At 44.0% G+C, this 14,353-nt stretch overlaps 1 protein-coding gene across 4 annotated transcripts in view; it reads right to left on the reverse strand.

Annotated features, from left to right (window-relative positions):
• TCF12 (transcription factor 12) overlaps positions 1-10,521 on the reverse strand; it is a 126,399-nt gene extending 115,878 nt beyond the window's left edge. For 2 of the 4 annotated variants that reach the window (XM_063142831.1, XM_063142830.1), the window contains exons 1-3: positions 10,478-10,521; positions 9,431-9,527; positions 8,520-8,592 (exon numbers count right to left, since the gene is read on the reverse strand). In XM_063142831.1, the coding sequence (XP_062998901.1) occupies positions 8,520-8,592; positions 9,431-9,511 (154 nt within the window). In that variant the 5' untranslated portion in view covers positions 9,512-9,527; positions 10,478-10,521. Of the gene's footprint in view, positions 1-8,519; positions 8,593-9,391; positions 9,528-10,477 lie in introns of all 4 variants that reach the window. The other 2 variants (XM_063142829.1, XM_063142828.1) reach the window with 1 other exon arrangement.
• Between the last annotated feature and the right edge of the window lie 3,832 nt (positions 10,522-14,353).

Below are 14,353 nucleotides of genomic sequence, written 5' to 3' on the forward strand. Positions count from 1 at the left end.
CCTAGAGATTGCCATTCCATTACTACCCTGGTCTTTCATATTCCTTGTTTCCAAGGCAGTATCTATCTTAAATCTCCTAAAACTGAATGGAACTGTTCAGAAAACACACTAAACCATGGTTAGGTCACTAACCCTTTTGCAGCAAATGGTTAGTTAGCATGTTTAAACCATGGTTATGTAGCCACCATAGTTAGGAAAAGTTGACACAACACGCTAAATCATGGTTCATATGACATGCTAAGCCATGTACATTGATGGTGCTATATAAATAAATAATAATAATAATGCTTAGCTCAAAGTGATTATCTATTGTGGCTTAGCGTATCATCTGAACAGGGTCAGCGAGTCCTCAAATAGACTTCCAAACTTTCTGGATGTCCTTAATTTTGCTTTTAGACACTCTGCTTTATCTAGCTTTTCGAGCTTCCGGGTGGATACCCATACTTGTTCCGCCGATCCTTGACATCCCGGGAATTCCAGAAGAGTGTCCTTACTGTGATAAATATTCCCCAACTTAGTCTGGAATCCTAGGTTTGAATGCCCTTTTTCTGCATTCCCACATCCAAAATCCTCAGTGCACCAATGTCTTGCTGCAGCTGAGAAAAGACTTATTTTTAAATCTTCCCTGATGCTCAGGACCCCCCTTTCCTTCCCTGTGCTTCAGATAAAAAATAAGGAAGGAAAGGAATTCCTCTCTGTGTCCAATTTTCCAATCTTCACTTCTGCAATCCCCTCCTCTGCATCCCTACCCAATGCATCCCTAGTTGGCTGCAGCATCTCTTCTCACCTCCTCTAGGACAACCTTCACAGTGAACTACTAAACTGCCATTTTGTTATGCTCTCTCAATTCCTGGGAAAGCTCTGTTCTCATCCTTGTTATACCTCAAATATCTTAGGAGGGCATTCTGCTATTCTGACTTCAATGCAAAGTTACTCACAGTGTATTTCAGTAAATCTGCTTGTTTCTGGACCTATTGGACAGAGAACACCTGTCCTCTGGCAGAACACAACCAGGTTTGTAGTGGGAAAAGGTTCCCTTAGCAAATAACTCAATTACCCAGATTTGTGTTCCAGAAGGGATTTTATCTTGAACATGGAGAAGTTTACAGACATTTCAAGAGACCTGGCTCCCAAGCTAGCATGGTAACATACAAATAATTCAAGACATTGCTTTGAAATTTCTGTTGAAGCTTCAGTTAATGGAATAGCAAAGGGAAATAGAAATTGATGCACCTTTCTCCTCCAAGTGATGAAACTGACGGTCTCTACTATATCTTTTACATACAGACACATACACACGAACACATTTTAAAAACATTTTTCAATCTGACTTGGTTAACTGGCCAATATGGCTCTGTCTAAACCCACTATGTGCTCTGTTGGTCCCATCCCCTCTTGCTTCCTGGCTGCCATCTTTCCCATCGCTGTACTTCAATTCCACCATGTCAGCCCTGTCCTTTTCCTTTGATTTCTTCTCCATCACATTCAAATATATCACGGTGCAGTGGGAGAGCCCCTGCTTTACATGCAGAAAGTCCATATTCGATCCCTAGCATCTCCAGGCAGGGCTGTAAAAATTCCTGCCTGAAACCCTGGAGAGCCATTGATGCCAGTCAGTGTCAACAACACTGGGCTAGATGGTCGAATGGTCTAACTCAGTATAAGGCAACTTCCTCTGATTCTACACTGCACTACTGTTTCACTTTTTCAAGGAAAAGACACTCCCCTTTGATTCATTTCCTATTCTTGTGGCAAAATGTAATATGAGTCTCTTAAAAAGGTTTCATTACAGGAACTTTCTATGAGAAGTGACCATATGAACTAGGAGTTTTGGAGCACAGTCCTCTCCCCCCTCCCCTTGCCTGAAAGATTTTTATTTATTTATTTATTTCATTTTTATACCGCCCACCAGCCGAAGCTCTCTGGGCGGTTCACAAAAGACATGCTCTTTATTTTTATAAAAATATGTATAGATCGCCTTTCAGCCATTAGGCCCTCAAGGCAGTGTATTGAGTAACTATTAAAACAATTTAAATAACAACAAAAATAAGAACACAGCACTTTATATCTGATAGGCCTGAGCCATTCTAAAGTAAAAGCAGAGTTTAACAGACTGGAAAAGGATGCAAAAAAGCTTCTTAAGGCAGATTCACTACAGCCCTGTTACTCTGATAGTTTCCTTTGACAGATGATTTCATATTCCATTTTTGCATGACTTGTTCTGGATACTAATTAACTGTTGAAATGAATTCAAGTAGCTCATTTAAACCTTTTTTAATATGGAAGTAAAAATAAAGAAATATATATGGCAGACATGAATGATGTGGACAACATATATACATATGGCTATTCAAACTATGCACAAAACTTAAGCATATCAAAGGAAATAGTGCATATGATTGTTATGAAATAGGGTGACTGTGATGCAGTAGTTAGAACATCAGACTAGGACTGGAAAGTCTCAGGTCTAAATTCTTCCCTACCGCACCACCAAAAACAATATACCAAGCTCATCGGGTGATGGGCCAGTCTGTATCTCTCAGCTTATCCTACCTCATACAGTTGTGCAGATAAAGCCAGGGGAGAGAGAACTATGTATATCACCTTGAGCTCTTTGGATGAAAGGTGGGATATAAATGCAACAACAAAAAATTGTATTCAACTTGCTTAGGAATAAACTTCCATTCTGCCATATATCCATCCACTGACTGTCCTTCTTTAAAACAAAAACACTCTAGGAAAAGTCTATCATCGCAGGGATAAAAAGCAATGAAAATCTTTGGATTTTGAAACCCTAAAGAAATTGCTTTTCCTACTCTATTTACTGCACTTCTACCCAGCTTCATGACCAAGGATATCAGAACAGCTCCTAACATGAACAACTGTTAGGAACCACCCATAAAATTTCTGAAAAAGCTGAAAGGTGAACTGACTGCTTCACTAAATCAGACAAACTGTATTAACATATCATGGTCAGAGTAACAATGATAGCTGAAAGTTCTAGCAGAACCCACAGAAATATAACTTGGACAAATCTCCAGTAATCCATAGTTTAAAATGGTCAACCCAGGCCACAAATTCAGCCTCTGTGCCATAATCAGATTGAAAGCCAAATAGGGGCAGAACACTTCCAATATAAACCCAAAATGATCCCTCTAACTAGATAAGACTGAGCTCCCTATATGCAAATCCTTGACACAGTATTCAAGCTAAAAAGCCTTGTCAAATACAAACAATTTTGTCTATTAAGTAGACAGCAAACGTAAGCAGACTGTTCGCTCTTCAACCTCTGAGTAGAAATCACCCAAACTGGGAACACCACCTAGGCACACAGGACGCCATTCTATAGAAACAATTGTAGTAAAGTTACCTGGGAACAGGCTGAGTAGAACACCTGTTCTGCATGCATAGTATCCCAGGTATAACCAGTCCCTGGCACTTCCAATTAAAACACTCAGATATCAGGACTGTAAGATACATTTTTTGGAATTTTGGAGTGCAATTGCCAGTCAGACTAGTCTAGATGGACTATCAGACTGACTCAGCATGGGTTTTTGTTTTGTTTTACTGCCATGACAGCCTTCAAAAGAGAAAGGATCCTTGCCACAATTATTCAGCCATTGTGCAATACACCATCTTAGTTCTGGTTATCTATCTTCGCACTTGACCTGCCTCAGATCTTCCTAGAACAGGGGAAACTGCACTGCCAAGGGATAAGGAAGATTTAAGGGGAAAAGAATTTCAATGGGGGAGGTCAGCATGTTGTTGCACAGTTCAGCCACCCAGCCAGCCAACCAACGAGCAACCATTAACATTTACACCCAATCATTGCCCACCAACCAACCCAAGATGGCCCAGTTCTGCAACTAAGTCTGCTTTGCATTGGATGGCTAGTGTAACAGCAAAATCATCCATTAAACTTGAACCTACAATATCAGAAATATCAGTTTCAGATTAAAATTATAAGGCGCTTGAAACCTTCCCCAAATCAAGTTGTCTTTGGAGATATCACTTTGATATACCATGTTTCACACCTTTGTCTTCAGATGATGCTGTATGGTTCTGACTGGGTGTTCCATGTGGCCCACTAACCCAGATATCTCATTATGCTTCAGGTCTCTGTAGAACTGCAGTTGAATACAAATAGTAATGCAACAAAAGCAGAGCTACTTTTTCCTAGATACCACAGTAGTTTGAATATATAGCCACATATTGAAGAACCAACTACAATTTCAATCTCAACCCCATTACTAGATAGATTAATAGTAAAGAAACCTTTCAAACAGCAAGACCGAATTTGCCTTCCATTTAAGCTACCTAATTCCAAACAAAGGGGACGTTACAACAAACGATAAATGCATCTGCAAAGCCCTGTTAGAACACTAGGTAAACAGAGCTTATGAAACCCTTTTATCAACTCATCTTGCATGGAAAAGTCCATCTCATGTTTTTGTATGCTATGGGAACAATCCACCAAGCCCTACTTCCTCCTATTCAATCAAACTTAGGGCTTAATATGTAGCATAATCAGGATGTAAGCACCAGCTTCCTGGTTAATTGCACCCACAGGACTTCTCTTTTATTAAGAGGACAGATAAACCCCCTACCTGGATTTACTAGAAACACCTTTGCTCAGTATATCGGCTTATACCTTTATGATTTCATCTTGGGAGGCAGTCAAGACTGCATTCAAATAGCTCATAAGGAACGAATAATACAATTCAAATTAGCTATTACAGTATCATATTTTAAAATGTACTACCTTTCAAAATAGTATTCTCAAGGTGAAAATAACTGCAATTGAACCCAACAACATCAGCTAAAGTGTAGACAGCACTAGAACAGCCAGCTGTTATAAAGGTTTATGTTACAAGAGAGAATGACTAAGAAACCTGTTCCATGGGACAGCTGAATAGCAATGGAAGAGTAATAGTTAAGCAAAAAGCAGTACATCTCCATTCAGTTCTGGCTGTGAAACACCTGCCACAGAAAGCTCAAACAGTGCTCTTCAGTAATCAGAAGATTGTGTGTGTCTTTCTGATCTTGCTGCAGGAAAAAGAACATCCTAACACTATGAGCATGAGAAGCACAGAACCAAGTCAGGCCAGCAACAATACAGCTTCCCCTTGCCTCACAAGACAGAGAATCCTTGAAGCCAGCAAACCACCGCTGCCATCACCAACTGGCAATGGGCCAGTTCGCACATCACTGTGCCAAACTGTGGATTAATTAAGCCACAATTTGCCAGGGTGTGCATTGCAAGCAAGCCACTTCAATTTTCGGTAGACAACCTCCAACCACCCAGATTGGAGGTTGTAAATGTGATATGCAAACCTAGACCGATAGGCTGTTTAGGGTCTAAGCAGCCCAGTGGTTAATGCAACAATAAACCATAGGTTAACCACTGGGTTGTTTAGCCCCTGACAATCTCCAATTGAGCCAATCAGAGGATATTTACAGAAACCAGAAGCAGCTCACAGGCAGTGCACATCCCCATGAATTGTGGGTTAAATAAGCCACAATTTGCCACTGTGATGTGCTAATGTGGTCAATATGTTTGACATACCAAATTAGGTTTCAGAACCAACATTAGTCTGTTCTTTCTATATAAACACACACAAAGAACAACAAATCATCTTCAAATATCCTAATCCATTTTCAGAAAAGTTTGGACTGATACATCCTTATTTATTATTTATTTATTTAAAATATTTATATCCCGCCTTATATCACTAAGTTCTCAGGGCGGAGTACAGATAAAAACATACAGTATAAAACAATAAAACAAATTAAACCATGATCCAAGTTAAAACAATATAATTTAAAAGCAATAGATACAGTTAAAACAATGTGCCAGTGAGTTTAACCATCAAAGTCTTTGTTAAAAAGCCATGTTTTTACTTGGCGTCTAAATGAAATCAATGTTGGCGCCAACCGGGCCTCCAAGGGGAGGGCATTCCACAGTCGGGGTGCCACCACAGAGAAAGCCCTCTCCCTTGTCCCATCATAACATATATGTTGCATTGATGGAATGCGGAGAAGGGCTCCTCCAACAGATCTAAGGTCTCGGGCAGGCATATATACACTAGGCAGGATACACAAACTGAGGAAATAAAAGCACAAAACAACAAAAATTCGGTCCTAAATCCTATTTAAAACTCAATTCATCAAGTGACAATTCTCTTTAGCACAAAAAAAGTCAGGGATGGGATTGTGGGACAAACTATAATACATTTTCAGACATGATCTAGGAGAGCAAATTAAAATTAAGACAGAGAGCAATATCACTTTTTCCCCATCAGCAATATTGATGCCAACTAACATAACTGCAATGATTCCTGAAAATCACAATCATGCACATTAACTTAAATCAAGTCATGGCATATTCAACTATGCTTGTTCCCATGTAAGTGGACATAGGGCTACAGCCTTTGTTACATGATTCCAAGTTATTTGCAACAAGTTAAAACTGTCACATGTACTTAAAGTTCAGTTGTTAGTAGATTTTGCCAAGTTTCAGTTACAAACTACAGGTTTTTCAAAGCCTCAAATTACTTTAGATTCACATAACTTGTTAAAATAAACTGAGCATATAGCATGAAAGAATTGAAACTCAGAGGTTTTAAACTAATAGTCATAGGCAGCATACACTTAACAAGGCTCTCTGGTTTGCAGCTTTATTCATTTCCCCATTAGCTGCTGAATGAGGGCTCGGAAATCCCTACCAAGTTAGATAGGACGCTTGGAAATATGCAGTGACATTTCTAGCCCACCTGAAGTCTCATATATTTCGTTCCCTACTATGCAAGCATTCCTCCTGCTTTCCTGTTTCAAAGCTAATTACGGTAAGTGTTGTGCCTGATCAATGTTAACAATAACCATAGTAAGACGCAAGTTTGCAAACTATGGTTTGGGAAAACTACGGTTAACAATATAGGCAGAACTATAAAGCCGAGGATAGTCAAGTATGGGAGGAAATGTCCATATGAGAGGGGAAGAAAAGCACTCATGTCCCTGGGGCACTCCCAATCACTTAGCCACCATTAGACAATTGGGGAGCAGAATTTTTACACTGGGCATTTTAGGAGATAAAACACACATATATACTCTAATAGCAATCCAAATATTATTAATATTTGATCTTCTTGGAACGGTTGAGAACTTTTAATGAAACTTCTCTTTAGCAATACTCAAGAGACCCAAAACTAATATACAGATCAGCCTCTGAACAAATAAGGAGCAAGCGGATCTCAAAGAAGGGTGATTCAAGTTTAAAAGCAATATAGAATGCTAAACATGTATGGAAGAAGGTAACACTCAGGCCAGTATGACAATGTGCTTAAACTGCTTTGGAGTGTGGAAATACCCACCAGGATTAGCTTAATCTTGACCCTTAAAAGCCAGGAGGAATAAAAAGGCAATAGTGCTTTCAAAAACAATAACATAGTGTTTGGCATAGAATTTGCCTTATTTATAGAAAACAAGTACAACAGATAAACACAATCCTTTGAAGATGCTTCCCTATAATGCAAACCCACAATCATTCTATTAATACAAAGCAATGTTCTTTGCTTTGTGAATTAAATTAATGCCTAATGTGAATTAATAGTTGCATATGATAATACACATACTACTTGGGGGAAGGGGAAATATGCCTGAAATCAAATTTCAGGTGCAAGCTTCTGAGAGAGAGAGAGAGAGAGAGAGAGAGAATGCTGAATTACTGTTTTACGCTGCTGACACTGCAACTTAACAGCATTTCTAAACAGCTAAGATTGGTCAAACCCTACTCACTGCAATAAAAACATGACTTCCTTTTCCACAAATGCATACCTGTGTAGATCATTTCAAAATTTCATTTCCTCAGCAAATGCTATGCTCAAATGTCTTCTATTTCTCTCTCTCTCTCTCTCTCTCTCTCTCTCTCTCTCTCTCTCTCTCACACACACACACACACACACACACACACACCTCTCTGTTCCATCAGCTAAATGCCTGTGGCCAACATATATTTGCTACTTTTTTCTCTATCCTATTAAATCAGGTGAACTCTAGAAATATAGCACTATTTCCCCACTCATCAGTAATATACTGTATTCTCATTTTATACCTTAGTTTGGAATGAATTAAATAATCACAATAGCTATAGAAGAATCAGTATGTGTTTACATTAAGATATGTTAAAAAATTAAAAACGTATCTCAAGAGAAACCAAATAATCTAAGTTTTACTACACAAAAAATGAACATCCATATATTCAAAAAGCAACCTGTGTCCTTTCACAAAGCCAATATCCTCCACTGAATGAACCATGAAATCCATTTTGCGGTATCAATAACTCTGCCCCAAATTACCAACTTCCTTAGAAAGCTCTCACTAGAAAATCAGTCTTTGCACATTTTATTATAAAGTACAACCTTCATCCACATAAGCTTCAAAACTACGCAGATTAAGATTTTGCATATAACACAATATATCAGCACTGCTCTCAACTTCTACATTGTTTAGCTGCATCTTACCTGATCCACTGAACTGACTGCTTCCCAGTGTCGTTGGTCTGGTTTTCCCACTATTAACAGGTGGGGAAAACATCTGCAATACAAACAGATGCCTTTAGGTTAGCACTGAGCACTCCAATTTATGTAAGAAGTAGCTCTATCAAAACGATCACACAAGCCAAGTAATTTCTATGTATTTGTAATACAAAAAGGATTGTAAATATTCAGGAAAGTATGAAAAACTATATCCATAGGCATTTTAATAGACACTATTAATCATGCTAAAAATAACTCTTAAAAAACACAGAGTTAAGCATACAATATTTATGGTTACAGCTTACTACTTGATATATAGAGCTTATTGAAATAAGCTATTCAGAATAACCCTAACATGGCTAATTAAGAAGCATTTTTAAAAACTAATCAAGCATATTTTTGTAAAAAAAAAAAAAAAGAAGCAGTATGAGACATTATGGTTTGCCTACAGCTTCCAATCCAAGACTACAGTGGAAAACATTAATAAAGATACTGAGACTACAATCCTAAATAGGCATACTTGAAAGTGAGTCCCACTGAAATTAGAAGATCTACTTATGAGCAAATATGGTTAAGCCTAGGGCATTAGAGTTACATTATGTTTGGGTTTTTGTTGTTATTTTTGCTAAACGGACTAAAACACTTTGAGCTATCAGTAGAACACAAGCTTGACAAAAAGTTATTTGTTTGCTATCTCCAAGTCAGCCTGATTTTAACTATTTAAAAGGACTGGACTGACCCAATTGATATCAGTCTTTGAACTGGGCATCTAGGCAGTCTATCCAAGTTCCCCGTTTGGCTGAGCAGGACCCAACTAAGCCCTACATGCGGCTGCCCCACTTCTCGGTCCGCTTTACCGTGGAGAAGCCATAAGAAGACTTCGAAGAATATCCTACCGCACTGAAGTCCAGTAGGTCGCTCAATTCCTTGTCCGTCCCTATGGCGGCCATCCGCTGCTGCTGAGGATTCATCTTCATCCACTTAAACTGAGCCCTAAGAGGCAAGGAGAAAAGAGGGAGAGACTTTACCAAAAGGAAGGTGGTGGAAAGGTCCCCAACACCCAGCTGCCCCTCATGAAGACGAGGGACCCCTGTCTTTCCCCCACATATCAGAAGCACCTCCAGCAGCCAACCCAACAACTGGGCAGAAGTTTCCTTCCTTCAGCATCCCAGGGATGTCGGCGCCCACGCAAGGTTCTCTTTGCCTCAGGGAAAGAGGCCCCGTTACTTGGCAGCGAGCCTGGGGCAGCCAGCCATGGGGCAGCCAGAGGCCATAAAGGTATCAAAAGGAGCCCAGACCCGGGGGGGGGGTGGCGGGGAGAGATGCGAAGTTTAGGGGAAGCCTTCCGCGGAGATGGGTGGAGCAGCAAGAGGCTACCGCAGCCTGAGGGGTGCAGGAATCATCATCATTCCCCCCCCCCCGCCAGAACAATCGCAGGGCTTTTTAACCACCCCCACTCCACCCCGCCCCTCACGGGCCAGCCGGCTACCTCAGCACCGAAAGCCGGGAGGGGCGCGCGGAAGAGAGGCCAAGACGCCACAACAAGCCCCCAACTTTGAGGGCTGGAGGGAGCCTCTTTGACCAAAGGGGACTCGGGGGGGAGGGGGAAAGAGGGGGCGGGACTCGGGGTCAGGCTCCACGAATAGTGGGGGGTGGGCGCTCTCTCGCTTGGACCATCCAGCCCGCGGATGCTAAGGCGAAGGAAGCAGCACCTGAGCCAGAGCGCCTCCCTCCTCAAAAAGAAAGGGTCCTGGACCGCGCGCAAGTCCGTCCCGTCCCCCGCCCGGGGGCGCGCGCGCGCACACACACACACACACACACACACACAGGGCCTGCCTGGCGCGCGCCCCCGATCTGCTTTCCCCTCAGACCGTTTTCCTTCTCTTCTCTCCGTCCGTTCCCCCCCCCCATCCCTAACTTCTCCGTCTCCCGCCCGCCTTTACCCGGTTTCCGGCGCCGCTACCCAATGCCAGGTGGTGGTGGCGGCGGCGGCAGCGGAGAAGGCGGCGGTTCTTCTCCTGAGGCGGTTGTCGTCTCCGCTACCGCCGCGGAGTCAGTCAGGAGAGGCTTCCTGGCTCGGTGGGGACGAGGGGGCGCCTGTGCTTGCGTGAGAGAGGGAAGCGAAGGAGCCAGAAGGCGCAGCTCCTCTGCTTCTGCCGGCCCCCGCTCGCCCGCCCGTCCGTCCGCCTCCCCTCACGCTCGGCCACTCTGCCCGTCCGCCGTCCAATCCCTTCCTTCCTTGCCCCTTTCTCTCTCTTTCTTCCCTCCCTTTTCCTTCTCTGCTCTTCCTCCCCCCTCCCCACCCTCACGAAGGAACTTGCGGGGCCTCCCCTCAGGCAGACATTTTTTGGGCTCCGGAGCCTCAGCACGCCACGTTCAAGGCTCCTGCTCTGTATCCCTCCGCGCCTGGCGGCGGCGGCGGCAGCAACCTCAGCAGCCGCTCCGCAAAAGCAGCAGCCGCACCGCCGAGAGCGCTGCGAGGGCGCTTAACTCTTCTCTGCCCGCCCGGCTGACAGGAGAGCGGGAGGGAGGGAGCCCGCGGCGGCTGCGACATGCCTCTTGCTGCGGAGGCTGACCCCGACCGGCCAGCCGCTGGCCCCCTTCTCCTCTTAGCCCGGCTCTGAGGCAAGACCCGAGGAGCAGGAGGAGGCCTCCTTCCGCTGCGCCCGCAGCCAAGTCGCGAGGAAGCGGGGCCGTGGCGGCGGACGCTCCTTCACGGGGCAGGCCCTAGCCTAGGCTAGCTTTCTCGAGAGCAAGCCCCACACGAAGGGCAGCGGGACTCGCTCCCGCGGAAAGGCGAGTAGGATCGGGGCCATTGAGCACAACTTTCCTCAAGAGCAAGACCCGCGGAGACAATGAGGCTTGGTCCCATGTAAGGGTGCGCAGGATCGCAGCCGTAGTATCTCGGAACATGCACTGGGTTCTTGCAGATCATGCAATTTGAGCTTTGATTCCAGATTAATTACTCTGGAATAAACAGCCGCAAGCCCCACAGTCTGCCACAGCAGAACCAACAGAGAATCTTGTCGCGCCTTCAAGACTTTTTTGCCTTAATAAAGGAGTCTAAAAGGTGCCAGAAGACTCTTGGTTGCCCTTTTGGCATCTTCAGGGTTGACTTTCTACTTGGCACACAACTCTAAAAAGTACAGAAGCCCCCAGGACTGGGGTGGGTAGCCAGCTAGCCTTGCATCAACCACAACAAACTAGAATTCATAGGGGAAGTTAAGAGCTCATATTTTAAAATGATGATTGTACATTTTGCATCTCAATCTTCACAATTCCTTTTTCCAAGGTAGCTGTAGGGTCTTTTTAAATTAAAAATACCTTAACACAAATGCCATTTAAAAGCTCTACAAGCAGCATAACTCCAGTTTGCAAGGCAGTAAAAAGTGAAAGTCTTTGGGAAATAAATTTTGCCTGCAGCTAATAAGATAAGGAAATAGATGCCCTGGAGAGAGCATTCCATAGTCTGTTTCCTTGGCCTCCTCTCACATTGCCACCTGCCTCCAAAGATCTTAATATATGGGCAGGCTGATGTAGAGGCAGCTGATCCTTCACATTTTGGGTCCCAAGCAGTACAGGGCTTTAAAACAGAGGTATGAAACCTGTGGCCCTCCAGATGTTGACTGCAACTCCCCATCATTGGCCACGCTTGCAGGCTAATCGAGGTTGGAGTCCAAAAATATCCAGAGGGCTACAGGTACCCCACCCCTGCTTTAAAGGTATGCATTGGCACTTTGGGTTATGCCTAGATCAAGAACTAGAGAAAATGTTTTAAGAACTGGCAAGATGTTCTTCATCATGGTCTCTATGCATCACACATATGGGCTCTGCGCCTGCGCGGAGACCTGAACCGGGACCTACTATAGGTTAGGGTAACGTTTTTGGCGGGAGCCCCTCCCCCACGCTACTGCGCATGTCCCTGGGGCTCCCGCCCTTACTTCAGTTCTTCGTCGTCCACCATTGTGCTAAGACTGTGAAACCGTTTCCTCTAGCGTTTTTCTCTAAATACTCTTTTGATCTAAATATTTTTCTCAGCTTTTCTGTAGATATCTTTAATCTTCTCTCTTTCTATCTTCCTATAAAAAAAAATTAATATTATTCTTCTTACTTTGTATATATATTCCTCCTTCCTCCTTTTTCGCTAAGCGATCCTCAGATCGCAAGGGCGCCTTGGGCGCATGGCCGTAAAGGCCCCATTCAGAAAATGCGTCAAATGTGGCGCTAAACTTCCACCGAAAGACGGACACTCCCTCTGTGTAGTCTGTCTTGGAGAAGGCCATAAGGTCCAACAATGCCATCACTGCATGGCTTTTACTAAGCAGACACGGAAAAATAGGGCTGACAGACTCCGTTCTGTGCTCTGGGAGAAAGCCCTGAGGGCCACTGAGCCTCCATCTCAGAAGAAACCTACAGAGAAATCCTCCTCAAGGGCAATGAGCAAAAACCAAAGCCCTGAAATTCAATCCTTTGTGATTACTGAGGAGATGGTGGCGGAAAACAGGGCCATACCCCTGACGCCAGGCCGATCCCTTGCGGTGTCCGTGGCCAAAAGGATTTAAAAAAAGGCCCGGACCCCAAAATCGGTGGAACAACTGAAGAAAAAGAAGAAGAGGAAGGAGGCTGATAAACACTCCTCCTCGAGGGCCGAGATCGTAACAACGGCGTCACCCAGGCCTAGCCAGCCAAGACCGACTTCGGTACCGACTCTAATTTCGGTACCAGGGCATCTGTCGGTACCGACTATGATACCGACAGCCAGGAGCTCCATGTATGAGGGAGAGATACGTGATACGGTATCGATTGCTTCGGTACCGGGTACAACTGCTCACCAGGACTCGATACCACAACCGACGATATCGACTACCCATCAACAAAGGCCCCTTACTCCTAGACTCGACTATGATCGTATCTCCCAGTACTCCGGATATCATAGACAATATCCATACGACTGGGAGTATTACCGGCCTCAGGAATATTACCCTACTGAATACAGACAGGAGGAGCATTATGCGCACCCTTCTCCGCCCACTAGGGTTATCCAAATTCCTCCTACGCAACGAGTGCTTACACCGCTAAGCCATCGTAGTCAGGATGACAAGTCGGTACCAAGAGCGACTACTGCTCCCTCAGCACCGTGTCACAAACAGGCGTTGCAGCCAATACAGCAAACAATGCAAGCCACTGCATCAAACTCACCTGATGACGAGTACAGATCTGACTTGGACTCCGTAGTTTCAGTAGCAGCTTCGATGCCATCACCTGAGGACATAGTAAACACCCATGATCCAGCCTCTCCTTCGGAAGATATGGGAAGCTTCTCAGACCATGTCCTCAGGATGGCACAGTCCTTATGCCTGGACATCTAGCAACCTGCACAAATTGAAGATGATCCAATTTACGATGTGCTAAAGACGGAGGCAAGTTCCACAGTCGCTATCCCGTTCCCTCCTACCCTAAAGCGTACCGCACAAATATCGTGGAAAACACCAAACGCAACGCAACCTACGTCCAAGCGATTGGAGTCAATGTATAAAATACAGGAAGCCAATGCCAAATTCCTATTCTAGCACCCCAAACCCAATTTGATAGTTGCTGAATCAACAAAGGGTAAATCACAAAAAGTACATTCGGCCCCTGTCAACAGGGAAGGCAGGAAGTTGGACTACCTCGGTAGAAAAGTGTATGCGTCTTCCTCACTAGGGATACGCACCTCTGCCTACGAAGCGACCATGGCGAGATACCAAATTTTTCTCCTGGAGAAGATAGGTTCTCTCTGCGACCATTTACCCGAGGAGAAACAAGAATTAGCGAGAATC

This window comes from Elgaria multicarinata, chromosome 16, assembly GCF_023053635.1.
Source record: "Elgaria multicarinata webbii isolate HBS135686 ecotype San Diego chromosome 16, rElgMul1.1.pri, whole genome shotgun sequence".
NCBI classification, from domain to species: Eukaryota; Metazoa; Chordata; class Lepidosauria; order Squamata; family Anguidae; genus Elgaria; species Elgaria multicarinata.